The sequence below is a fragment of the Amia ocellicauda genome, chromosome 2, assembly GCF_036373705.1.
Source record: "Amia ocellicauda isolate fAmiCal2 chromosome 2, fAmiCal2.hap1, whole genome shotgun sequence".
NCBI classification, from domain to species: domain Eukaryota; kingdom Metazoa; phylum Chordata; class Actinopteri; order Amiiformes; family Amiidae; genus Amia; species Amia ocellicauda.
The window spans coordinates 21,980,971-22,008,016 of NC_089851.1; the positions used below are offsets into that span (position 1 = coordinate 21,980,971).

The following is a 27,046-nucleotide window of genomic DNA, read 5'->3' on the forward strand; positions in this document are numbered from 1 at the left end:
GTCTAGCCTCATTAAAACTACTTCATTTTAGTTTTCTGATGCCCCAAGACCAATATATAGATCAAATAGCCATATAACCTTTAGCCAGTTTTGCAAAGTTGTCATTGGCCTTTTGGTAGCCTCTCTGATCAGTCTCCTTCTTGCTCAGTCGTCCAATTTGGAGGGTTGGCCTGATCTAGGCAGGGTCCTGCCATACACCTTACACTTCATAATAATGTTTTTATACCCATAACCTAATCTGTGCCTTTCAACAACTTTGTCCCACTTTGAATCCTTGCATAGAAATTCTCTACCCAGTAGAGGGAGGACTGCACTCAAGTGCTCAGGTCTAATTGTTTGACACGCTCCTTTGCACCCCACAGAAAACTTGGTTGTGCCAGCCTTGCATCTGGCTGATATTTTCCTTCAGTCTTTTCTGTATCTGTACTACCACCTTAGGATGATGGTTTCATATGCAGTCCAAGAAAGTCATTGCGGACCTATTCTACTTTTCATAACATTGGAGATACCTGTGGTGATACAACAGATAATATACACCGATCAGCCATAACATTATGACCACCTGCCTAATATTGTGTAGGTCCCACTTTTGCCACCAAAACAGCTCTGACCCGTCGAGGCATGGACTCCACTAGACCTCTGAAGGTGTGCTGTGGTATCTGGCACCAAGACATTAGCAGCAGATCCTTTAAGTCCTGTAAATTGTGAGGTGGGGCCTCCATGGATAGGACTTGTTTGTCCAGCACATCCTACAGATGCTCAATTGGATTGAGATCAGGGGAATTTGGTTGGATTTTGTCCCACTCCTCTTTGCAGATCCTCTCCAAGTCATTAAGGTTTCAAGGCTGACGTTTGGCAACTCGAACCTTCAGCTCCCTCCACAGATTTTCTATGGGATTAAGGTCTGGAGACTGGCTAGGCCACTCCAGGACCTTAATGTGCTTCTTTTTGAGCCACTCCTTTGTTGCCTTGGCTGTGTGTTTTGGGTCATTGTCATGCTGGAATACCCATCCACGACCCATTTTCAATGCCCTGGCTGAGGGAAGGAGGTTCTCACCCAAGATTTGACGGTACATGGCCCCGTCCATCGTCCCTTTGATGCGGTTGTCCTGTCCCCCAAAGCATAATGTTTCCACCTCCATGTTTGATGGTGGGGATGGTGTTCTTGGGGTCATAGGCAGCATTCCTCCTAGTCCAAACACGGCGAGTTGAGTTGATGCCAAAGAGCTCGATTTTGGTCTCATCTGACCACAACACTTTCACCCAGTTCTCCTCTGAATCATTCAGATGTTGGCAAACTTCAGACGGGCCTGTACATGTGCTTTCTTGAGCAGGGGGACCTTGTGGGCGCTGCAGGATTTCAGTCCTTCATGGTGTAGTGTGTTACCAATTGTTTTCTTGGTGACTATGGTCCCAGCTGCCTTGAGATCATTAACAAGATCCTCCCGTGTAGTTCTGGGCTGATTCCTCACCGTTCTCATGATCATTGAAACTCCACGAGGTGAGATTTTGCATGGAGCCCCAGACCGAGGGAGACTGACAGTTATTTTGTGTTTCTTCCATTTGCGAATAATCGCACCAACTGTTAGTACCTTCTCACCAAGCTGCTTGGCTATGGTCTTGTAGCCCATTCCAGCCTTGTGTAGGTCTACAATCTTGTCTCTGACATCCTTGGACAGCTCTTTGGTCTTGGTCATGGTGGAGAGTTTGGAATCTGATTGATTGATTGCTTCTGTAGACAAGTGTCTTTTATACAGGTAACGAGCTGAGATTAAGAGCACTCCCTTTAAGAGAGTGCTCCTAATCTCAGCTCGTTACCTGTATAAAAGACACCTGGGAGCCAGAAATCTTGCTGATTGATAGGGGATCAAATACTTATTGCCCTCATTAACATGCAAATCAATTTATAACTTTTTTGAAATGTGTTTTTCTGGATTTTTGTGTTGTTATTCTGTCTCTCACTGTTAAAATACACCTACCATTAAAATTATAGACTGATCATTTCTTTGTCAGTGGGCAAACGTACAAAATCAGCAGGGGATCAAATACTTTTTTCCCTCACTGTATAAAGAACATTTACAGTGGCCTACTCTGCAGTACCATAAGTTATGGTGGCTGTTAAATATCCCCAGAGTAAATTGCAGTTGAATTATATTTTTCTTTTTTTGTTGCTCCATATATCTTCCTAAATTGGGTGATTTTTTTTTTTTTTTTTTTTTTTTATAACACAGTTATATGGGATCATCCATTAGAATTGCACCAAAGGCAAAGCCATTGATTTTTAAAGATAATCAGTAAAGTCCATGATTTTTCTGGGTTTATTTGTATGCTCATGCTGTTGTCATTAGTACATGTGGATGACTAAACAAAATGAGGAAAAATACAAACAATAAAAATGAAAACACTTATGTCAAGAAGAGTAAAAATAGAACAGAGTGCATTTTTGACTAAACCGAATGCTGCTGAAAGGAAATCTACCCATTTGCCTGAAGAGAAAATAATTTGATCAATGATCACTTGGGTTCTGAGAACTGGTCACTTAATGCAAGAATGATACAGAAACTATGGACAACACAGAGAAGCACAGAAAGATGTATGCTTGGAAAAACAAGAAGAGATAGAAAAACCAATGAATGGATCTAATAACAAATGAAAGTATGTATAATTGAAAGAGTGTTAATATTAATATGGCAGTGGGCTGGACACATTGCAATAAGAACAGATCAAAGATGGACAGAATAAGCTATTGAATGGATCCCAAGAGATGAAATAAGACCTACAAGACAACCACTTTGAAAGAGGGAAGATGAAATAATACACTTTGCAGGCGTGACATGGAAAAGAGAAGCTGTAGATCAAAGCAAGTGGAGACATCTTGGGAAGGCCTTCATCCAGCAGTGGAACGATATAGGGTTATGGTGATGTGTTTGTGTGTGTGTGTATGTGTGTGTATATATATATATACACACAGTTACCTTCATTTTTCATATGAAAATACTTATACATGTACTTAATTGCATAACTATACAATATTCAATATATTATTTTATAAATAGTTACTTATATTTCTATACATGGATCTTGAAGCTGAAGTTTTCAAACCCTTATTGGTTAAATCCTCTTGGCTGAAAGCTGGGCTTTGTGTGTTAAAACATAAAACATCTCCACACAAGCAGATCAGGGTGGTGAGTCAAACCGCTTCTTCATTTATTTCTGTGTTCATCTGGAATATTTAACAGATGTGCCTTTCCCATCTTTTGCAAACTGATCCCATGTCAAATTAGGTTGATGGGATTTTAATCTCGTCGTTTTCAAGTTACTTCTCAAAACTCAGTCCTGAAAATGGATTTGCAAGCAACATACTAATGCTATCCTGCTGGGCAATTTTGTAATATGCTACAAAAGGTAATTTACAAATTAATCTAGTTTTAGTTTGAGATAACAGTATTTTTTTATTCCCCAACATTGCACTTGGTTGGCAGACAACACAGCCCCAGAGCCCTCTGCAAAAAATGTGCACAAATTATAGCTGCACATCATGGAAAATGGTCTGCTACCGACATGGCATTCACAAATGACTTTGGTGCATGTGATTCAAGAGGAGCTTGAGGTCCTCATGGCACATATTTGCCATGGTAGCAGTTTCTGTACTATTAAGTTCATTTTTTTTTAAATTATATTTCCAGTGCCCCATAGAGATTTTTCTTATGAGGCACATGCCTAGGTTGGCTATATTGTATCAATATCTATACAATTATGGTCCCTTGTTTTTTAAATAAAAGGAACTGCATCCATCTTAATTAAGATGATGCTTTTATTACAAAATGTTGATAACATATAGACCTAACATCTGCTTCCATAGATGGTGATCGTTATTGGCTGTGAGAAATGTAGGGCTTGTGAGGTTTTCTGCTTTCCATGATTTGCCATCTGAAATAGATACTTGGGCAAAAAAAGAAAAAAAAAACCTTTTGGGTAAGCATGAAAGCATTCGATTTTAATATTCAAAAAAAACTAAATACATAAAATAACTCAATAAACTAGATGTTACATAAACATTCTTATTGCTTATTAAAAGTCTTATTTATGCTACTAGGAAATATCTTTGCCTGCCCTTTTCTATGCTACAGTTAGCATTAAATGATACTTACTATACAAATCCTTCAGCATTTGTTGATTAGCTGCTGGACAAAAGACTCCCAGCATTCTAAAGGTAGTTTCTGTTGAGCTATCATTCAAGCTTCTTATGCACACTTGTTGATTTCACCTTGTTGCCTTCCTTTATCAGTTTTGGTCTCTTGGGATGCAGTTCAATATTTCTGCATAAAGCTCTTTAAATGAAAGCTTGATTATTATGTTTGTGTGTGTCAGTTTTGTAACAACCTTAAATGCATTTAAAAAAAGAAAAAAAAATTGCAAATACTTTTAACAATCAGTTTCTATAGTAGGTATTTGGTAAAATGTTTCTGAAACTGCAAATCAATTTTAGTTGAATGCAAACTTTTACTTGCTTCTTCAAAGTTTGTCAAACAAAACCTCTCACTAAGAAATTTATGCTGACTATTCCCAAGATATGAAGATTTACCTGAAATGTTTCTGCATACACCATATTTTTGTAAATCAGTTTCATTGCTGAGGCAAATCTGTCTTCAAGGCAGTTTTGCCTTTGATGCAGTTTCATTTCCAAACTGGTAGGATGTAGAAATACTCTCCTCTCTGACATCATCAAAATGCATGAACCTTTTCATCTTGTGTGATACACTTATTTCCATACAAATTTTTTTATCTATGAATTAATCAAAAATATTGTCAAAAGTTCCTTTGGCTGGTCCACATTTTGAATCCCACTCTTAACCTCACTAGATAGGAATGGTAAAATACGCTTGCAAAATACATTACTGTATGTACCCAGGTTTACATAAAGTCTCACATTCAATCATTCTGGGATCGCTCAAACCCAGTAGTTCAATTTCTAACATCTTATAAATGGTGTCCTGCTTTTTGGTAAACATTTCAACAGCAATTCAATATGCTGTTTAAGATAATAATTCTCTCCATCAAACAACCCTTGTTCTTGTCATCAATTGATCAAAGTATGTTTTTGTATGGTTAATTGTGTCTCCCAGCACACCCTTTCACAGAAGCATTACAAATTATATCACAGTCTTGTTGTAGATACTGTCTGAACCTGGTGACTTATACAAAACACTAAAACACTAAAAAACCTTTCAAATTATTCGGTCAACCTTACTTTTGAAGAATTCTGAGTATGATAATGTTGTTAAATGAGCATTCACTCTTTCCCCTCATGCATGAATACAATAAATCAATTAAAACCTCCCTTTTTTAAGATCTGGCTCAACTGTATGAGAGTCAGATGTGTCTTCCAGAACAATGATAATTTATGATTTTGACCATAGTGTATCATAAAGGAATGCTTTTACAAACAGTAGAACAATTACATTAAATAACAAAAAATCCCTTTGTAGCTGCAATTGAAAATACTGTATAACACCATTAAACCTACAATACATGAATAAGGGATGTACAGTCATCAACATATTGGAATTACTTGTATTATGAAGATTAATACATATATGTTTTCATATGCATTCTATCCAAAATACATCATCCTTAAAATGTGTATGCGGTTAAACAAGACAAATAAAATACATATACCAAATTAAGGATTATTAACAAACAAAAACAACAAAATTAAATTTAAACAAAAGAAAACACATCTTGGAGATTGTGGCACTGTGTAGGGTTGGACATGATGCCGAGGCACAATATATAGCCAGGGTCTATGCAACAATAACACACAGGATGGTGAAAGGAGATGATATTTATTATAGAATGTGGAGGTGGTGAAATCAAAACAAACAAACCAAAATAAACTGACTTCTTCCAGTCCTTCACTACAACCAAAATCTGAATTCAAACAAACCAGTCCAATCAAAAGGTCAATTACCAATTTCTTGTCTTCACTGTTTCTCATACACCCAGGCTCTCCTCCTGCCTCCCCAACAACAAAGGCTGCTAAGCTTCCTGCTTTTATGCAGGAGCTGTCCAATGGGGAACAGTCCTGCATGGCATGTGCTTCCACTTCCTGATGCCTCTCCTGGGGCATCTGGGAGATATAGTGCCAGGTAGGGCAGCAGTCACTTGCCCAGCCTAGCACTGCATCACAAGATATACTTGAATATCTTGTTTTTAGCAGATTCAATCATTTTTAGCAGATGTTGATTTATTGGAAGCAGAGCATTTTTCTTTATGTAGCTAAACTGCACCTGCTACTGTATGTGAAGGTCAGTTGTCAGTATGTACAATGAAAGGCAAAGCCATAGAGCTGAGTCTGTATATTTCCTCTTGCTGTTATAATAGCAGTATTTTTATGGAAGGCATTGCTGTACCTTATTCTCTGTTTGGAATAAAAATAAGTTTACCACCATGGTGATGTGTAATGTATTCAAATGTGAGTAGACTGTGTGGGATGGAATGCAGATAGTATATATAAGAGGCAGATAAATGATTGTTTTGAGAAAGGTATAGCAAGTAGGTGTATCAGAAGTTTTAAATTAACTTAATATATGTGTGTGAAGAAACAAGGAAACAGATTGTGTACCAAATATAATACATGAAAATAAAACAAACAACAAAGCAAGGGTACATGATGATCCATCTTCATGATCATGAATAATTATTTTCTTTTGGATTTTGTCATTAATAAATAGTATTTATCATGATTTTCCGAAGCAACATTCACCATCAAATGAATAAACTTGAGTGTAACCTTATAATTTAAGCAATCAAAACTACATACATAAGAGGAAAATTAGAACATTGGCCAGATTGCAGGTGGACCTCTGTTGTGTGAAAGATTATACATATGTATACAGATACAGTATGCTTTCAGTACTTTTCCAAAGCAAGCTATGTGGAATAGTCATCCATCCATCCATCCATCCATCCTTTTTTGAAACCGCTTATCCTGGTGTGAGTCGTGGGGAAGCCGGAGCTGATCCCAGCAGGCATAGGGCGCAAGACAGGAATACACCCAGGATGGGATGCCAGTTGTGGAATAGTCAATACTTCTCTAATGTGAAAGTAATGTTATTCCATAGATGTCTATATATAATTTATATTAAACATATTACGCATTTGAGTTCATAATTGGACTTCATTATTTCAAGACTTCATTGTCTTTTCATATGATTTTAATTAATTTTGTATTAAGGGTTTGCACTTTCATGTTCCACAACCCCCACTCCACAAAAATATATTTAGTACCTGACATAGGTCTCCAACTAATGCTGCAAGTGTTGGTCCTGTGCATTGCTTGTCTACCCACCATGCCGGTGTAAAGAGCGGAAAGGAAGATCACTATTCTCATTTTACAAAGCTGAGGAACTCAGCAAGCTTAGGATATGAATAATTTGCTTCCAGATGCATGATGCGCTCAGAGTGTCTTATTTTTCTTACCCACTCACTCTTCTCCAATGCCTGCATTGGCAGTTAAGGTTAAAATTCAAACACCTTCTTACCACCCATATTTGGATGGGTATAATATCAGATGTTTGTCAGGATTTGCTTTTAATTTCTTAATCTGTTATATTGTACCTGCAATGACTAACAGCTGCAATGCTGGAAATTTGAGGTTTTGTGCAATTTGTATTAAAGGGGTATGAATTAAGACGAGTTGTGAAGTACTAACAAGGACCTGACCACAATGCCACAATTTTACATTTGAACAGGCAGTTGACAGCTAAGAAAAAACATTGAAAGCACTTTGTTTATGTCTTATTTCAGTGATGAGCAATGAAGGGGTATCTGCCTGCAGGATTACACAAAATACCTGTTGGCATGTCTGCCACCTGCCTGTAGATTTAAGACACTTCCCTAAATGGTGAAGAGACTGCAGACACAGCTCATTTACTGTGACTGTATTAGTCACTGTAACAACTTCCACCGAAATAGCTCAGAATGGAGAACATTCCTTCCTTTAAAGGGATTTCAAATACAATATAAGATAAAATTAACAGGTGTATAGAGATGTGCCATTGTAAAAAGTAATTGTAAAATATAAATAATCTGGGGCACATTAAATAAAAAAAAACTTTCAAGATGTTAATCAGCTTGCATCTTCCCCTCATTTTCATATTATTATTATTATTATTATTATTATTATTATTATTATTTATTTATAATTTTTTAAAGTAAACAAATTAATAGCTCTTAAAAATGTATATATTGTGAGAAGCAGAGTTAATTTTTATTTTAACAACTCTATGAAACAGTGAAAATGCCATTTTTCTATTTCTATGCTTTCAGTAGGAAACATTAAATGGTGTCATTGCAGGGTGGCAGCTCTTTTTCATTTCATTTCAGTAAAGCTTCAATTTATTCATGAATTTCAAAAGCATCATTGGCTGAGTTAGTAAAGTGAAGGTAAGACTACAAGCTCTTGTGCTCTTTAGTGACAAGTTACTTGGAAAAGTATTACTGGTTCCCAGTAATGTAATGCTCAGTAACATTTTTCTGTATTTCTGCTGTAATTGATGGGACCAATTTTAAGCAGGATATTACATGATTAATTTAATCTGCAATGCTTACAGTGGCACGATATTGTGAATTTCCACAGAGTACCCTTTATATACTCTGCATGATATATAATCCAGTTTCATTGTATTGCTTGATTAAACAAACCACAGCACTGTTAAATACTCTTACAGCATGCAATGGGAATGCTCATATCTATGTAATATATATTTATGAATACTTAAATCATATAGATTTTATTTCAGGTGGTTTATATTATTTTCTGTTCTGTCCTGTATTAAAAGTGGAAGATGCATGTTCAGAATCCACTGTACTCAGTAGCTGCAAATACAGACATTTATGGGTCAGCAAGATTTGCATCTGAATTTTTATTTTTTACTTTGGAAACACACATTTGACTCAGACACACACAGCTATTAAACCCTGGTATCATGAGAACACCTGTCAATTTTTAGGGTTCTCATCACTATAACTGAATTGGTGAAATTAATTTCACTGTCTGAAACCCAATGCACATTTGTTTTATTGCACCAGTTATTATTATTATTATTATTATTATTATTATTATTATTATTATTATTATTATATTTTTTTAATTAGTCAAGAGGTTTTAAAAAGTGATACCTTTCTGCAAAGTACCTACACCTTCGCAACTAAGGGTGAAATAAATTGAAATAGAAGAGACATAGCTAATCTTGATTTCTCTAATTAACAAGTAAGCAATTATGCAGCTTTGAGCAACTTGCAAAGACAAAATAGGGGTTGATTAAATAATTTGAATTGGCTCAGCAAATGACATGCTCTTCACTTTTCATTTGCTTCTCAATGTAATTCCCTTGGACATTTCAGTGAAATGTTGTATAGAAAGTAGTATTTAAAATAAGTAGGGAATGTGCCTTTAAGTATCTTCGCCAGATAAATGATGGAGTGCAGAAGCCAATTTCTCAGATTGCTTACTAGATGAATGTAGAAGAAGTGTCCAGATTCCACCCCTGTGATAAATAAAGGGTGGTGTGATCCAGGAAGCAGAGCTGCTACTGAATTAAATCAGCTGACTGACTCTATCTCCCTCTATTCAGATGGAATGAGCCTTTGGAGCCGGTTGCCCAGGCACTGACACTGAAGCAGGCTTTCTGAGGGCTGAATGCTGGAGTGGCTTAAGCAGGACTCACAGCTGAAAAAGGGAACTAATCTTGGCAGGGGAGGATAGCACTGACTATGGCCTCCAACTTTAATGATATAGTGAAGCAAGGATATGTGAAAATCCGGAGCAGAAAGCTTGGGGTGAGTAGCACTTGCTGTCAGTCTGACCAGTAATTTTAGCTATAGTAGTAGCTATATTAAAAAAAGAAAGAAAAGAAAAAAGAAAATGATATATTTATCTGTGGGGAAACTGCTCTGCTGTATTTAGTGAGAGAAAAAAGATGGGAAAAGGGGAAAGGGGAAACTTTTTAGAAAGAGTGGTGTCTTTTATACTGAATGCAACTTATAGTCTTTTGGTTTTGTCTGTTATTAATTGAAACAGTAGATGCATACCTTTACTTACCTGTTTCAGGGATTGTTGCTTTTTTTTGCACGTACAAAATGCGACCATTGTCCTATATAGTTCAATTAACACTGTACATAAGAAGTTTTCATATATCTGCATGTATGAGCTTGCAGTTCTTGTGCTTTATGTAAAAAAGGAAAACTTGATTTGGTGTTCAGATTTTTTGAGGAAATAATTTTCATTAGCTGCAAACATGCATTTAAAGATAAGTTTATTGCTCTATCATCAATGATGTGTATTGTGAAAAGTCCTGAGATGCTTTGAATCCTGTCTTTGCTGATGTAAAAATAGCTACTTCTAATATGATCACAATTAAAACAGGTAAAACAACATATTCACAGATTATTTTGATAAATGTGTTCAATTAGGCCTATTTATTTAATATGGCCTACAGTAAAACTGAGAAAAAAAAAACATTATGATTTTGCAATTTTTTCAGTAAAATGAACTTTGAAGAGTAGTTTAGACTGAATATTTCTGTTTAGAAGTGTAATTTATTTGATATCTTGGAGTCTGGTTGTTATGTGTGCCATGATATTAGATTTGTTGCCTTTTTAATGCAGTGATGCATAATTTGCTGCTGCAGGTGAAAAGAGGTAAATTGAGTACAGTCCATTCTCATTACCAGGCACTGTGATAATGTGATACTGTACTTCTGCTCTAAGTATTCTGCACTACAGCTTCGAGCTATGTTTTTATTATTATGTTTTATAAAAAAAACCCAATAGAAAATACACCATCCAAACTGTGATATAAAAAATATTTACTTCCAAATAAATTGCTGTAGCATGGATATATAATTTGTTTTGTTAATATGGATGTTTGTATATCTGCATCTTTTAGTCTTTCAATTTCACAAAGCCATTTAAGGTAACCTGTGTAGCTGATCCTTTATTTATTCATCTTACGCTCAATTTACAGCAGTACAACAACCAAATCTATCTATAATGGATACATTATGGCATATAAGATGTTTAAGCAGTTAAAGTAAGACATGTCAAAGTTGAATTAGGCAAAATACCTTTTTATATTATTTCAGTATACTAATTGCAAAATCTAAAGCAAATATGTAAAAATATGTATTTATACCTACTGTCCCATCAGAACCTGATATTAATTTACCAGTTATTGCATTTTTTTAATATAAACCATATTTAAAATATGGGGTCATACTACAAAATCTTAAAATGTAATCATATTCTTTCTACATTAATATCTACAAACACAAGGAGCTGATACACTGTCTGTGGTAGAGGACAGATCCTTCTGAATGAGGAGCTGGGGTTACTGGGGTTATTTTCAGAGTGGTAAACTGGGACATTTTAGTTGCAGATGAACGTACTGAACAGCATGCTTGTACCTCATTGTTGGTAGTGAGGAACAGGGAGAGAGGGAGAGGGGAAGGGAGGGGGTGTACTGCTACTGTCTCATACATCATCTCATTGATAGTATAAAACTACCTGTTTTTGTCTGCTGGCACACAAATGTACACCATGGCCTGAGTTGTCAGGGATTTATTTGGCTTTGTCTGAGAACAGAACTAAACCGTTTCATACTTTTGCAGACAAACACTCAATACTGGGACTAGCAGGGGTTTGGTGTCTGGTCACCCTATGTTTATCTTGTCATGCAACTGATTTACAGTTATATGACCCAGACAAACAGCATGTCCATTACATTTAATGTGCTGTGAAATGTGGGTGTTTATGTGTCAATCATATAATACCCTTTATATGTGTCTCTGAAGGCAGCAGTGACCTGATATAGTGGAACATATGTGAAGGGCAAGGGTATGTTCGCAGGAGGCACACTTCTCTCATTTTCTCAATGCACTTCATTTTTTCCTTTTAGAGATGGGCTGATATTCCCTAACATGCAGTAACGGAATTTGAAAGTGCCAACAGAAGTTTACTTAACAATAATCACAATATATGATGCATATATATCTTTCAAATATATATAAAGAATCAAATCAAATAATGGCAACTGTGATGCACATAATGGAATAAGAATATTACTGAACAGTTAAGGTTGGTGTGGTTCTGTTGGTTGGCTGGATGAATATACAAAGTGTTGAGAGGAAAGCATCAGAGTTGGTTACAAGATAGCAGCATCTTACAGCACAACCTTAAAGGAGCTGAGGTATCAAAGTTATTTGGTTGGAGGGCCATTTAAGGAAATTCCAATTTTGTCATGGGCTGCATTGTTATGAAAATAAGGCAAATTACTACATCGTTTTTACGCAGTTTGCATTTTCAATCAACAGAATTGTCAAAATGAATACCCATGTGTACATAAATACTGTAAAGCAATATACCAATAGTTAAGTATACTCAATTACAAATTACAAATATACAACAGGTTATGAGTAGCCTAATGCATAAAATCCATCATGTCATAAAGCTACAAAACGTAGTATACGATACTTGACGCGGCTCAATATGTGTGTGGAGAATTTATCTTTTATGACTTTTTGGCCAGAAATGTGGCTCTTCTTTTCACGCACCAGTCTTGGGATATTGCTCAAAGTCCTTTGATGTTGGCGCTCACAAAACAGCAGCCAGGTGTTTGTCTGTAAGGCGCATTCTAGGTTTTGATTTCTTTATATTCATTGTCGAAAACAGCTGTTCACAAATATAGGTACTTCCAAATAAATTCAATATCTTGCTGAAAACCTCTGCTAGTTTTGGGAAGTTTTTGACTGGAATATACTGGTTAAAATCTTCTCGTGCAACTTCACAAAATGTATCCCTGAAACACTATTTGCATTGATCATTGATAAATTTGAAGATCTGGCGGAGCTGTTGTCACATTAAAGGTGAATGGGTTGGCATACAATTTAAACATCTTTCAGTGAGAATAAAAATCTTTAAACCGGCAATCAAACTCTTCACTGTAGTGCTTGTAGTCTTCATCTACAACTGCTTCTTTGTGCAGGTTTTGAATCTCTTGGCATGCAGTAAAGTGAGCTAACTGTTGCTGCCACAAGTCCAGTTTGGCCTTGAATGCTCTCACTTCTTCATCTATTCATATGCCAATCTGCTTTGGTACTTGGGAGTTTAAAACATTAATTTGTTGAGTGAAGTTGACAAGAAATACAAGATCAAGTTATCATTGTGGGACGCTGAGTTCAGATACATGTTTCCTCCTCCTGTCATGAAGTCCTGCATTATTTGGTGAAAATTACAAGCTGTTTCAAGTCTGTTCTGCAACTTAGCCCCTTTACATTGGTAAAGGTCTACAAATCAACATACTGTGATCCCAGCTCTTTCAATCATGTCTGTGCTGCAAACTCCAACTGATAAAATTCACAGACTTGACCAAGACACTCATCGTGTTCCACATCGGTAACTTTTCCATACAAAGACTGTTGGTACTTCAGCATTCATTTCTTTAAACATTTCCTGCACTATGATGGCCAAACCAGTGATTTTTCCTTTCACGGATGGTTCACTGTCCATTATAATGCCGGCTAGTATATCACAAGGTAATCCTGTAATTTAAAAGGCTTCTTCGGGTATTTAAAAAAATACTCTTTCCTGTGGTTGTGTCATCCATGCTTGATACACTTAAAATCTCTTATAATACAGCAAACTCTTGTTATTCCTCTCACAAAAATTGCAAGCTGAGCTGTATTGATGATGTCCATGCTCTCATCCATAGCAACAGAAAAAAGCACAGAACTCCCTGGCCTTTTCCCTCAGTTGCAGTTTAAGGTTATCTGCCAAATCAGTTATTCGTTTCGAGACAAATGTATGTTAGCGAACATTTTTCAATGCATACAACATCAACTGCTTGCATGCACTTTTTAAGAAATTCACCATCTGCAAATGGCTTTGCTGTACACACAATCGCTTTGCTAATAACATAGATGGCTTCCACATCATTTTAGTTTATTTCTCTTCCATGAGACCTCATAGCTAGTTTCAGTGACTTTGTCAACAAATGCATTACTAAGAATTTCTGAATATTTTACATTGTTCATTGTATCATAGTGTTCTTATATGTTGTAACCTTTCATAACAGCAGCAGGAGCACTGCAAATTAAGACATATTGCCGTGCCATCATACTCATCAAAGAAATAGTCATTTGTCCAACGGTTTTGGAATCTTCTGTGCACTTGATCCACTTTCACTATGACGGCACTTTGAATTATTTTAAATTAGGAAAAACAACTATTTAAAAGTTGAATTACTGCAACAGTATGATCACCCTATTGGGGTGTCAAAATGTTTTAGAAAAAAACAACCTGTCATTTCATTGGCATTTCATACTGTCAGTGAACAGCAGTTGTCTTATTATTCATTATACAACATACAGAATTGATTAAACAAATAGTTTTTTTTTTTATTAAGAGACTGCATCGAATGAAGCCGAATCCCAACACGTGAATGCAGATGTCCGTGAACTTCTAGGAACTAGAACAAAGGCCGCAAAATATTGCTTCTCCAGCAGCATGCGGCCTGCGGGCTGAATGTTTGACACCCCTGCTTTAGCGTGTGATACTATTCATATCATTTTGGTTCAATAACTGTAGCTTTTTATCCAATCTTGAAGTACTTAATTGTAAGTAACCCAGTTAAAGTCCCTTGCTTTATACACAGTTAATTGAAGCAGACAGAGAAAACAGGAAGAATGATATGTCATTATGAATGTATTTAAATACTGTACATTTTATTGAGAGTGCTTAAAATGACTCTATCTAGGGAATCACTGCACAATTTATGTAATTACAATTATGTTAAATTAACAGAATACAATTTGGTATGGTAAAATAAAATGTAATCTTTGAAACAAATTTAAAGATAAAATAGAAACACAAAAATGGTTGTGTAGATTTTTCAATAAAGCAACAACTGAATACCATTGTTTTACTAAATTCAATTAAAATAATGTTTCCCAAATAAAAATAAATCATTAGGTGCTGCATTTATTTTACTTGAAGACCAGGACAGTTGATTTAATATTTAAAGTTACTGTTGCAGCTAATAACATGAAAATACAATTAAAACAACACAGGTTGGGGAAATAGTAATATGAACATTTTGCTACATGCAGCAGAATGTAAAAGTACTATTTAAGTACCTCTTCAGAGACCAGTCTATTTATAAAACTTTAAGGTAAGAGTTCAGATTGCTGTGCCTGTAGCCTTAGGCCAAGGGGAGGAGAAATTCACAGTGAGATATACTTTCATATGGTAAAGAAATGACCTTTCCAAATTAGGGCTGTAAGTATGTACATAATACCTAGTTTGTATCATGCAGACAAACAAAATATATGTAGCTTATCATTCAATGTTTAAAACAAATATCTTGACAATAAAGAGATGAATGGGCAAATAGGCTATAAAATTAAATCAGATTCATACAAAAGTGCAGAGGTCTACAGTCATGGGTCTTTGTTATTTTTATTGGCCAATAATATACATTAGTAGTAACGGAAACATGTTTGTTTAAATGAGGTATAGGGTCAAGAAAACAAAAAAACAATGGCAGCTATGAAATCATGCTTTGAAAATTCAGCTTCTTATTCACCATGTCACTCTGAACTAACTCCTACTTCTCTAAGAGCTTTGGAGAAACACAAAAGCCTATAATGATAATGTGAATCTGTAAAAGGCAGTCTGAGTTGGCCTAGCTAAATATATCCACTTTAATTGGAAAGAATATTCCCCTGGTCACATAACACATTATTGTTTAATGTTATTAATACAGCTGTTTTAGATTATCTGTACGTGTCTCCATGGCTAGTATTGTGTGTAATGGAAACTATAGTGCACATAATGAAATCTGAATCTGATTGGACAGTTAGACCAGTATTATTCTGGTGTAGGTTGGATCAATACATATTAAACAAAAACAAAGAGTTGAGAGGAAAGCATCAGAGTTAGTTATGAGACAGTAGCCTCTTATGATGCATACTTAAAGGAAGGAACGTAAAGGAACAGGGATTCTTAACCTTTTTGCACCAACAGACCCCCCAGATGCAAGTATTACCAATTGACCCCTGCCTTATTTATATTATTTTATAGGACTCCAGTTCTAATTAGAGTAAAAACATTATTCTGGATAACCAGAAAACAAATCACATTCAATGCAGCTATTGGGTTTCCAGTAACTCCAAAAGTATGTAAAAGTATATCAAATTCTGAGAATGTTTTGGATCCTTCCATATGAACTCCCAGTTATCAGAATCTTTGGATTTGTGATTATAAATTATTGTATTCGGGAGCTACCTTTAAATATATCTTTCATGCTCCATGGACACTCCACATGGATCTACAGTGAGGGAAAAACGTATTTGATCCCCTGCTGATTTTGTACGTTTGCCCACTGACAAAGAAATGATCAGTCTATAATTTTAATGGTACGTGTATTTTAACAGTGAGAGACAGAATAACAACAAAAAAATCCAGAGAAACGCATTTCAAAAAAGTTATAAATTGATTTGCATGTTAATGAGGGAAATAAGTATTTGATCCCCTATCAATCAGCAAGATTTCTGGCTCCCAGGTGTCTTTTATACAGATAACGAGCTGAGATTAGGAGCACTCTCTTAAAGGGAGCGCTCCTAATCTCAGCTCGTTACCTGTATAAAAGACACCAGTCCACAGAAGCAATCAATCAATCAGATTCCAAACTCTCCACCATGGCCAAGACCAAAGAGCTGTCCAAGGATGTCAGGGACAAGATTGTAGACCTACACAAGGCTGGAATGGGCTGCAAGACCATCGCCAAGCAGCTTGGTGAGAAGGTGATAACAGTTGGTGCGATTATTCGCAAATGGAAGAAACACAAAATAACTGTCAGTCTCCCTCGGTCTGGGGCTCCATGCAAGATCTCACCTCGTGGAGTTTCAATGATCATGAGAATGGTGAGGAATCAGCCCAGAACTACACGGGAGGATCTTTTTAATGATCTCAAGGCAGCTGGGACCATTGTCACCAAGAAAACAATTGGTAACTCACTACTCCGTGAAGGACTGAAATCCTGCAGTGCCAGCAAGGTCCCCCTGCTCAAGAAAGCACATGTACAGGCCCGGCTGAAGTTTGCCAATGAACATCTGAATGATTCAGAGGAGAACTGGGTGAAAGTGTTGTGGTCAGTTGAGACCAAAATCGAGCTCTTTGGCATCAACTCAACTCGCCGTGTTTGGAGGAGGAGGAATGACCCCAAGAACACCATCCCCACCGTCAAACATGGAGGTGGAAACATTATGCTTTGGGGGTGTTTTTCTGCTAAGGGGACAGGACAACTGCACTGCATCAAAGGGACGATGGACGGGGCCATGTACCATCAAATCTTGGGTGAGAACCTCCTTCCCTCAGCCAGGGCATTGAAAATGGGTCGTGGATGGGTTTTCCAGCATGACAATGACCCAAAACACACAGCCAAGGCAACAAAGGAGTGGCTCAAGAAGAAGCACATTAAGGTCCTGGAGTGGCCTAGCCAGTCTCCCCATGGACCTTAGGTTACGAGAACCTGCTCTAGAGTGTGATACTATCTGTATCATCTTGGTTCAATAACTTTTTATCCAAACTTGAAATCTTTAATTGTAAGTAGCTTGATCAAGGTAAAGTCTCCTGCTATATACACAGCAAATGGAAACAAACAGGACAAACAGAAAGAATGGCATGTCATTATGAATTTATTTAAATACACTGTATCAGACTCATTTAAACACAAGATGAACTAATTCATTGTATGTTAATGGAAATGCCGTGTTCTTTTCTTTAAGGAATGGAGAAATATAAAAATCAGTTACTATATGCAGCAACTAAGTGTTTTTTTTGTGTTTTGTTTAGTTTTTATCTATTTTTTTCTTGGGACGTGCTCAATAAATTAGGCTGAAGTTGAGGTTTATAATTGAATGTGTGGTGGGGAAATAAACCTTTTTTTTTAAGTTGTGCACTCAAGCGCAGAAATGTAATGGTAACCGATTCTTCTATCTCTAAGAAGATCCATAAAAACAGGATGCATATTGTGATGAGAAATAACACACTTGATCATTAAACACAGTGGCAGGGGGAAAACCTATAAAACATACTTTCCATCTAAAATCTAAATAAAAAGGGGGCCTTGAAGTCCTCTTGAGTAACACAAAAAATAATCTCATAATTTATTCATGAGATGTCAAGAAGTTATATCTGACTGTGGTGCGTCTCTGCTTCACCTGTCATCAAATAAGCTGCTGCCTCAAAACATGCTTCTGCCCTTGATAGAGTGCAACTAAGCGTTGATTTTGCAGTGAAAACTCAGGTGTACCTTCAGTGTTTTTCAACAAACGGAACCAACTGTAAACAAAATAACATTTACTTCAAATATGAATCCTTGCATTTCTATGTAGGCCTGCTGAATTTCAACATGTCTTCTGTACTTGAAAATATGTAGTGTTACCCTGCACTGCTTTGAGGTCATCTGATAGCTTTATAAAAGCACTTGAAGTTAACAGGGGCTTTAGGAAGTCACCTTTGTTGCCATTGGTTATAAAAGGAGGGTGAAGCAATCAGGTTAAAACCATCTGTCATTATGGGGAAAGTCAAAGAACTGTTTGAGGATGTCAACCAAAAGGTTATTTGTCAGACTTGACAAGTCTCATGCCTGTTAAAAAGTAAGTTAGGAGATCAACATTCCAGTTCCAACACAGCATCCATCATTAAGAAGTTCAAGACCAGTGGGACTGTTACTATACCACAAGGACAATAATGCAAGGAAGAATTTACTCAGATGTGCAGTCAAGAAGTTCATCACATTAACTCATAACCATTTGGATTTTCATTCAACTTTAGCATCATTGGATGTAATGCCCCCAAGACGTGTTGCAAAGTGTGTGATATTATGTAGCACTCAGTTTGTACAGGAAATGGTCTCTCAAGATGAGCTCACAGAGAATAAACCTACTGGACGATCCTCAGATATGCATTTATATATTCTCGGTTTTCTTGTCTCAGAAGTACAAGTCTTCTGTACAAAGACGTTTATAACATTGAGACCACCAGTTGTAAGTGCTGCAGTGACTAACAAAAAGCCAACTAATACAGTATTTGTTTGCCATAATGAGACTGAAAAGTAGACTCACACTGCAACCTCAATGCATTCTGTTCACATACAGCAGAAGAAAAAAAATCCAAGTTTCAAAATCATACAGTTCCCTTTGACCATCTTATTTAGTGACTGTAGGCAAGTTAGATATAGACTGGAGCAATAACTGATGCCTTTCTCATATGATGATCATTCTCTGAAAAGGACACAATCTTTGGCCAAATCTGAGGAAGTGTATTGAACATTTGTTATAAATGATGAAGAAAAGTAAAAAGTTAAATAAACAAATAAATAAATACTAATAATAACATGTGTTACAGATTAAAATAAAGTATCAATTAAAAAGTGATCATTTATTATTCTTATTTCAATAAAAAGGCAAAGTATATTGTACACAAAACATATGGAAATATCGCTTTCTTTAGAATGCCTGAACAAGGGACTATTACTGGTTGAAGCCCAGTGAGCAGAAAACATTAATTGCATGAAAATGTGTATAAAGATGTAAAATGCCAACTGAAATACAGCATGCTTCACAATCTCTTGTGATTCATCTTTCTATCCTAGGAGCCCACTTGCATTTCCATATTCTTTGATGCACTGTAAATCTGTAATAGCACATGAAAGACAAAGCTCACTTGAGAGCTTTTATATTTAACATAGCTGACCTTGGTTTGAAAGAAATCTGATTGTAATTTAATAGTGTTTGAAATGTTTCAGTCTTTTAAATCAAGCATTAAAGATTACTTCCATTTTTGTAACATTTCATTATTTGTTTGTGTAATTCCCCCCGCCTGTTTAATTTAAAATGCTGAAAGATCTACAATGGATGTAAGCTTCTGAATGACTGCAAATAAGTCATACATTATTTTGTATAAAATATAAAATGTTTGCCAAGACCATGGGAGTACTGAATTGAGGTTAAGTTTTCAGCTATGACATCTTTAATCATATTTTGACTCATTCATCTAGGTATCAAATGCATTATTTTTCTTTTTTCTTCTGGGATGTGAAAAACATAATAATGTGGAATTAAGTAGTAAATACCATCTGTTGTGGAACTGTTTTCCTGCTTCTCGCTGAGTTGATACCCTCCCCTTCTGCCATTATTAACTGCCTACCGTTTTTAAAATCCTTTTGTTTTAGGCTTACTTTACATTTAAGCAGGGTTTTGTTTGTACTTGGATTATTGTATATTCACAGAATGTATTGTATTGCTTTGAGCTGTTTATTCAATTGAAAGTATTGTGCACATCAGTGTAAAAAACAATAGCATTTAAGAATTCCCTGCTTCTGTTTTGAATACAACAGAGGTTTTGTCAAGTTAACATAGCATTTGATATTTTCCCTAAGCGATGCATACTTCAACAGTACCAAGTGCCCAAACATGACAAAGACATTTTACATTTCCTTTTTTGTTTATAAATATTGGTTGTGTTAGCACCATATCAATGAAACATAGAATATACTTTAGGAGCTCATCACTCAATATTAATCTAAGTGTTTGTAAGAAATGTGAAGAATAATTGACCTTATAAGAACTGGGCTAACATGTTTTATTCTATGAAATGCATTTAAAGAAAAAATGCCATTCTTGTCATGAATCATCTCTTATTAAAATGCAAACAAAACTAAAATTAATGTCACAATGCATGGCTTTCAAGCAAACTGGCTACACACAGTCCCATAGTATAACATACGTTGATGACATGTTACTTACGCAGTTATGCTAAAATGGGAGGTAAACTGTAGCCTGCATCTAGCATGAAAACTGTTTTAAATGGATAACTTTCATTAAAAAAAATCAATACAGACATACAAGGCCTGACATTGCCTTTCAAATATTATGTGAGAGCACTAACTTATACGTTATGAAATAAAACATTTAATTTTGTTGTAGAGAATTAGTTTGAGGTGAATTTGTGTTTTTTAAGGTTGTGTTCTTCCTTTGCAGATAGTTAGGTTTAGCCATAGACAATTTGAGTACTATCATGTTTTACATAGATCTATCTATCTATTTTAAATACTATTTGTATCTATACTATATAGTTCAATTCATAGGCACTATGTTTAATGTAATGCCTTTGTGGTTGGATGTTTTAAGTACATGATGAAAATGTCTGTGTACAAGACTTACATGTTGTTTGACTTTATACTTTACAAATAAATTGCTGCTTTGACAGCATCACACAAAATGTAGTATACACACATCCCACTGATTGTCTACTGAAATATTTCCACTATAAGGCAAAATAACAAAAACTACAACAAAAAAACAAACTGTGATTTTGTATATTTTCATTGCTATGCCCTTATGACAAATAAAGCAATCTAAAATAATGACGTCTAGACACGTGCTTGTCAATATCAAATCGAATATGCGGTTACATTACACAATTCTTTACTCCCTGCATAGGCATAGAAATGCTTTACTAGTATTAATTGTATAAAGAGCACATCAAATTAATACATTCTTAATTTATTAAATCAACCCACATTGAATATTTAATGTACCACTACCCCCAGTTCTTGAAGAAAATCACTCTGACACTCCCATTTGCATTGCTCCAAGGCCATAATCAAAAATAAAATAAGGAGGTTTTCCTTAATATACTCTCAACACAAGTATAGCACAAAACTGATTTTAAAATGGTACAGATGTTTGCATATATATATTATTTTTATTTATATGGAATTTACAGTTTTCACACACCCTATCTTAACAATTCAGTAAACTATTATGTTGACAGTTTTGTTAAGTCTGAATGAACTTTGAAAATATATAACATAAAGTTTACAAACTAGAGAAAGCCATTCGACTAGAGATGTTAATGATTAATTGAAGATCGATTTAATTGTTGATAAGAATTTGATCGACGGCAATTAATTTGATTGACGTAGGCCATTTCAATTTAGTATCACTAGAGGATGCTATGTAATTGTTGTTGGAGGGAAAACTACCTGAAGAAGCTAGAACGGTAAAGTCCAAAGAAGGATGAAGCGAGCAAAAAGAAGCATGGTTTGGGATCACATTGATTTAGAAAAGGATCATGTTCACTGCAAATAATGTGATTCTGTGTAAAAATATAACACCACGACTACGGAGTTTGTTCCAGATTGTGACGCCTCTCTGTGTGAAGAAGTGTCTCCTGTTTTCTGTCCTGAATGCCTTGAAGCCCAATTTCCATTTGTGTCCCCTGGTGTGTGTGTCCCTGCTGATCTGGAAAAGCTCCTCTGGTTTGTTGTGGTCGATGCCTTTCATGATTTTGAAGACTTGGATCAAGTCCCCACGTAGTCTTCTCTGTTCCAGGGTGAAAATGTTCAGTTCCTCAGTCTCTCAGTAGGACATTCCCTTCAGACCTGGAATAAGTCTGGTTGCTCTCCACTGAACTGCGTCTAGAGCAGCGATATCTTTCTTGAAGTGTGGAGCCCAGAACTGCACACAGTATCCAGATGAGCTCTAACTAGTGCATTGTACAGTCTGAACATCACTGCCCTTGTAATAATATGATTGATACATAAAAATAGCTAAATGGGTAATATGTATTAATCTAAATGAATCATCATTTTTTTATAGAGCTTTACAATAATAATATAAATGATCATGGTGATGATGATGATTCTTACTACTACTACTACTACAATGAACAATGAACAGTGAACCTTTCTAGCTCACTAAAATTATATTTCAAAACATTTTCATACTGACAAATTTTATGCAATGATGGGTTATACAATTATTTTCAGGAATAAATCTTCAGGTCAGGCTGTAGCTGAGCATTTTACATCATTGATTCCTGCTGTTTTTAATTATCAGAAAAGCTTTTAGTTTGAAGAGGTGCAAATGCTACTATTAGCTTTTCTCTCTGTCAGGAAGTCTAAGATTGATTGGAGTAAAGCACACTCAGAAAAGAAACGCTGTGAAATTCACGATGCCTGATTCCTTCCATATAAACATAACTCTATTGGACCCTGGGTCTGCTTTTAAAATTCCTTAGCAAATACATTGTAGATCATACTATATCTTCATTGTTCATGTTTAATCGCAAAGGTTAGTAGTCCACAAAGAAAAAAAAGAGAAAAACTTGTCAACTACTATTACATGACAGCAATTTATTTATTTTAATCCTTGGCTCTTACACCAGAATAGTATTGAGGTTGAATATGTATTCAAAGTTACAACAGAATTTTGTCAACAATATGTTTTATAAAAAAGAACGAGGGACTTTTTCTTACATTTCTTAAATGTTTCTTTCCTGATTATCTAACCTCAGGGCATAATTGTTCAAGAAGCTCAACAATACACACAATGTATGTTAATTATCTTATGGGCTTCTGCATTTATGTTTTCCTCATAGAATTTTTCATTGAGCGCCTGGGAGCTTGCAGGGTGAATATGAAAATCTTACCATTTCCACAAAAAGCAAATAGACTGTCTTGGGGTAAATAATCTGATCTGATAGTCAGACCTGTTGATGTAATAACAGCAAAAGCTGACAGAAGCTTACAAGATTGAGGACTGGAGAAAACATACACTGCAAATCAAATTGACTTCACAAATTGAGTCTGTACACATTTGTAAACACTTACAATTCTCAAAACTCCTTTAAAACATATATCCCCAGGAGCCCCATCTGTATTAATCTTTAAAGAATATAGCTTTAAACACATAACCAATATTTATCTTTCCTTGAAATCACACTGCGATTTATGGAGTTTCAAATGCTGAAATGATATAGGATACTACTAAACTATTATATATGTAATATATTTACATAATATAATACTGTATATATATATCAGCATGTCAACTCTTTAAAATAAGCCATTGAGCCTTTCTTGCAAGCTTTTTTAGCACAAGCAAATGTATGTACCTGAATGAGATGAGCAAACATTTTCTCTCAGATTTCTAAGAAGGAAGAGTCACTGGGTACCAGGTCTGGCAGAACAGTGGTTGTCTCCATGAAGCCACACTCAACAGACTTCACAAATTGGAACTTGTTAGCTAGAGCATTGTTGTCACAAGAAAATACACTACAAGTCAAATTTCCCTCCTGTTTCTTCTTTTTTGTGTAGTTTGTTAGTGTAGTTACCCTGTTATAGTAGATGCACATGGTTCTGATCGATCCAGCCAATGCTGTATGTGTGCTGAATACTTTGATTTTTGTATTGCTGATAGGTGTCAGGGTTCAAGTGATCAATCTAGGTTTTCACTCCAGTCATAACTTTGGAGATAATAAAAATATGGATTATTTTCTACACACATGGCAAAATTAAAGATGTGCTTGCTTTTGAAATGGTGTCAGCACTCTAAGGCTGTTGGACTGACCTTATCTCTGTACGCATTGTGATGGAGTGAGGTTTCTGATCTGCCGTGGTCATAAGAAATCTATAAAACTCTACTGCATGCCAGAATCACATCCACGAATGTATATCTCTTTAATGAGGTATTGCTTGCATGGAGCATCCCAGCAGAGATCCATCTTCAGCTGAATCTCCACTCCTGTGTAAATTGCATAAGCAGGTGTCACAATGTTGCTTGCTCTTCTTTTTATTCTGTTAGATTACTTTCCCAGTGCCGATTATTTCATAGTACAGACTCTCGACCAAATGAATTTGCTAAGACACATTTTAATTACTTCTTGTTGAAAGAATCAAGTCAGCATATTCATTATTTATTAAGATAATACTGCACTGAAAAGGAAAAAGAAAAAAAAAAACTGTACCAGATTAATTCTGCAGAAGCCAGCACATATAAGCTTCCGAGATGCATTAGGAACATGTAGCAGATGTCAATAGTTATTAAAAGGTTATAACCCCATTTAGGATGCTTGCTTTAGTGCTATTTATGTAAGTACCAATGGGATACATTTATGAATTCCATATCATAATGGAACATTGACTTTACTGTGTTGTATCAGTCTGTACAGAGACCTTTAATTAATTAACATTTTATTGTCGAAAACGTTTATTGGTCTTGAACAGTGTTATTGTTATAGCTCTTAATTTACATATTTGGATGTGTAGTGAAAGAGCTAGATGCCAGAAATTCCTGGGTGAAGCCATATTCTAATTAGTCTTCCAGACAGTTGATATGAGAAGGAACATACAGTAACAGCTTTTGCCTGTCTAACAAGAACCTCTTAATCAAGACTTCTTTGACCTGCTATACAAATACTGCATTCGTTAATTAATAAGGAAAAGGCAAGGTGTGGAAAAAGGATCTAAAACTTGAGTACTTTGTTACAGCACATAATTGTTATTCACTATGAAAAATACAATGTTGGGAAGGATTATTAAGTAATACAGATAATACAACTATTCATTTATGTAATTAAAGATGATTGTTTACACTGAAAACCATTGCACGGGTAGGTTTTCTGGAAGTGTTCATTTAGGAAATCAAATAACTAATATTAACATTTTGTAAATGTGTGTGACTATGTAATCTAACCAACTGAAATTAGAAGCTTTTGGAATTTGTCATAGAAAATCAAATTTTAGCACTTTGCCCCATCAATAATCATGACTGGATTAAGGTAAGTCTTTTTCTAGTTTCAGGAGTATTTATAGCAACAGACCAACACTATTTATTTTCTTAGTTATCTATAACTTACTATATTTAATGTCATCATTATCTATTGATTTTATTTCTGTACTCGGTTATACATCTACCAGCAGAAGAAAAAAAATGAACCAATATTTTTAAATTAAGCATTTTAAAATACAGAGAGACAAGGCTGGTACATGCTGAAAATGGCGGTGAGTGTAGCAGGCAAGTGCAATTTTTAAACTTTGACACCAGGGCTATCTTCTTTTCACTCTATCCAATTGTAAAGTACTGTAATATAGTTAAGAATTATCAAACTGCAAAACACTGCACAGATAGGACAACAGAGACCACAGAAAAAATATAATAATAACTGATCCACCTGGAATTTTAATTTAGCATTTTCCACCTGTATAATTCATCTTACCACTCTCAGATATATTACCAGCTATGTTATGTATTAAGAAAGAAATTATAATCAATAAAACCTTGAGCTACCCTTTCAAAGCAAGAACAAACACAATTTGAACAATGAACAAATAGCCTATTTACATTTCTGTATTAACTGTTAAAACATTCTGATAATCTCAAGATACTTATAAATTACTGCTTAAACACATTAATTTATAATTTGTATATAATTATTATGTTCATGCATTTGACCTTAGTAGGTAGTTATGTACTGTTGAGGAGGACAAAATAAGATCTGGTAATGCAAATGATTATCCATACAGAAATAACAGCAAAGTTAGCCTTAGTACGTGTTCTGTTATTCAACAGTCATTACAATCAGTCAATCATTCACTAAGTAAATATATTAAATATGAATATGTGCTGCATAGCTGATCATGTGATCTGTGCTTTGAGTCCAGATTACTGAGGTTTTGATCTCAGATATGTGTCCAGAGGGCTCTGTTTATCAAAGTCAATGCCGGTTTGTTGCAATGACATTTTAATAATGCTGTTCCCTTACCTTGCCAGTGCAGCATAATCCTGTTACCAGTGCAGTTCCAGTGTAACAACATGCACAGATAGCTGCTATAGTCATACTTTGTTCCCTGTATTAAAACAACTAACACTTGCTACTGTTGCACTTTATTAAAGTTGTACTTTTCTGGGACTTTAAGTTACCTTAATTGTAACTGCATCTCTACTATTAGTAAATGACCCCACTGTGCAGAGCACTGATGTAACTACTAATAGTTCTGCTTCAACTTCAACTATATCTTAACAGATATTGTTAATTTACTTACATTAAAATTGTTATTCTGCTGTTACTATTATGGTTTATACAGTTTTATTATATTTTTGTGTCAACTGTAAATCACTGTGGGTAAAATAATAAA

The 27,046-nt window shown here is 35.4% G+C and overlaps 1 protein-coding gene across 1 annotated transcript in view; it reads left to right on the plus strand.

Moving 5' to 3' along the window:
- The first annotated feature begins 9,672 nt into the window (after positions 1–9,672).
- The window catches only part of dok6 (docking protein 6), a 117,459-nt gene continuing 100,085 nt past the window's right edge, over positions 9,673–27,046 (plus strand). Inside the window, exon 1 of the mRNA XM_066721167.1 lies at positions 9,673–9,843. Coding sequence (XP_066577264.1) covers positions 9,778–9,843 — 66 coding nt within the window. The 5' untranslated portion in view covers positions 9,673–9,777. The remainder of the gene's footprint in view (positions 9,844–27,046) is intronic.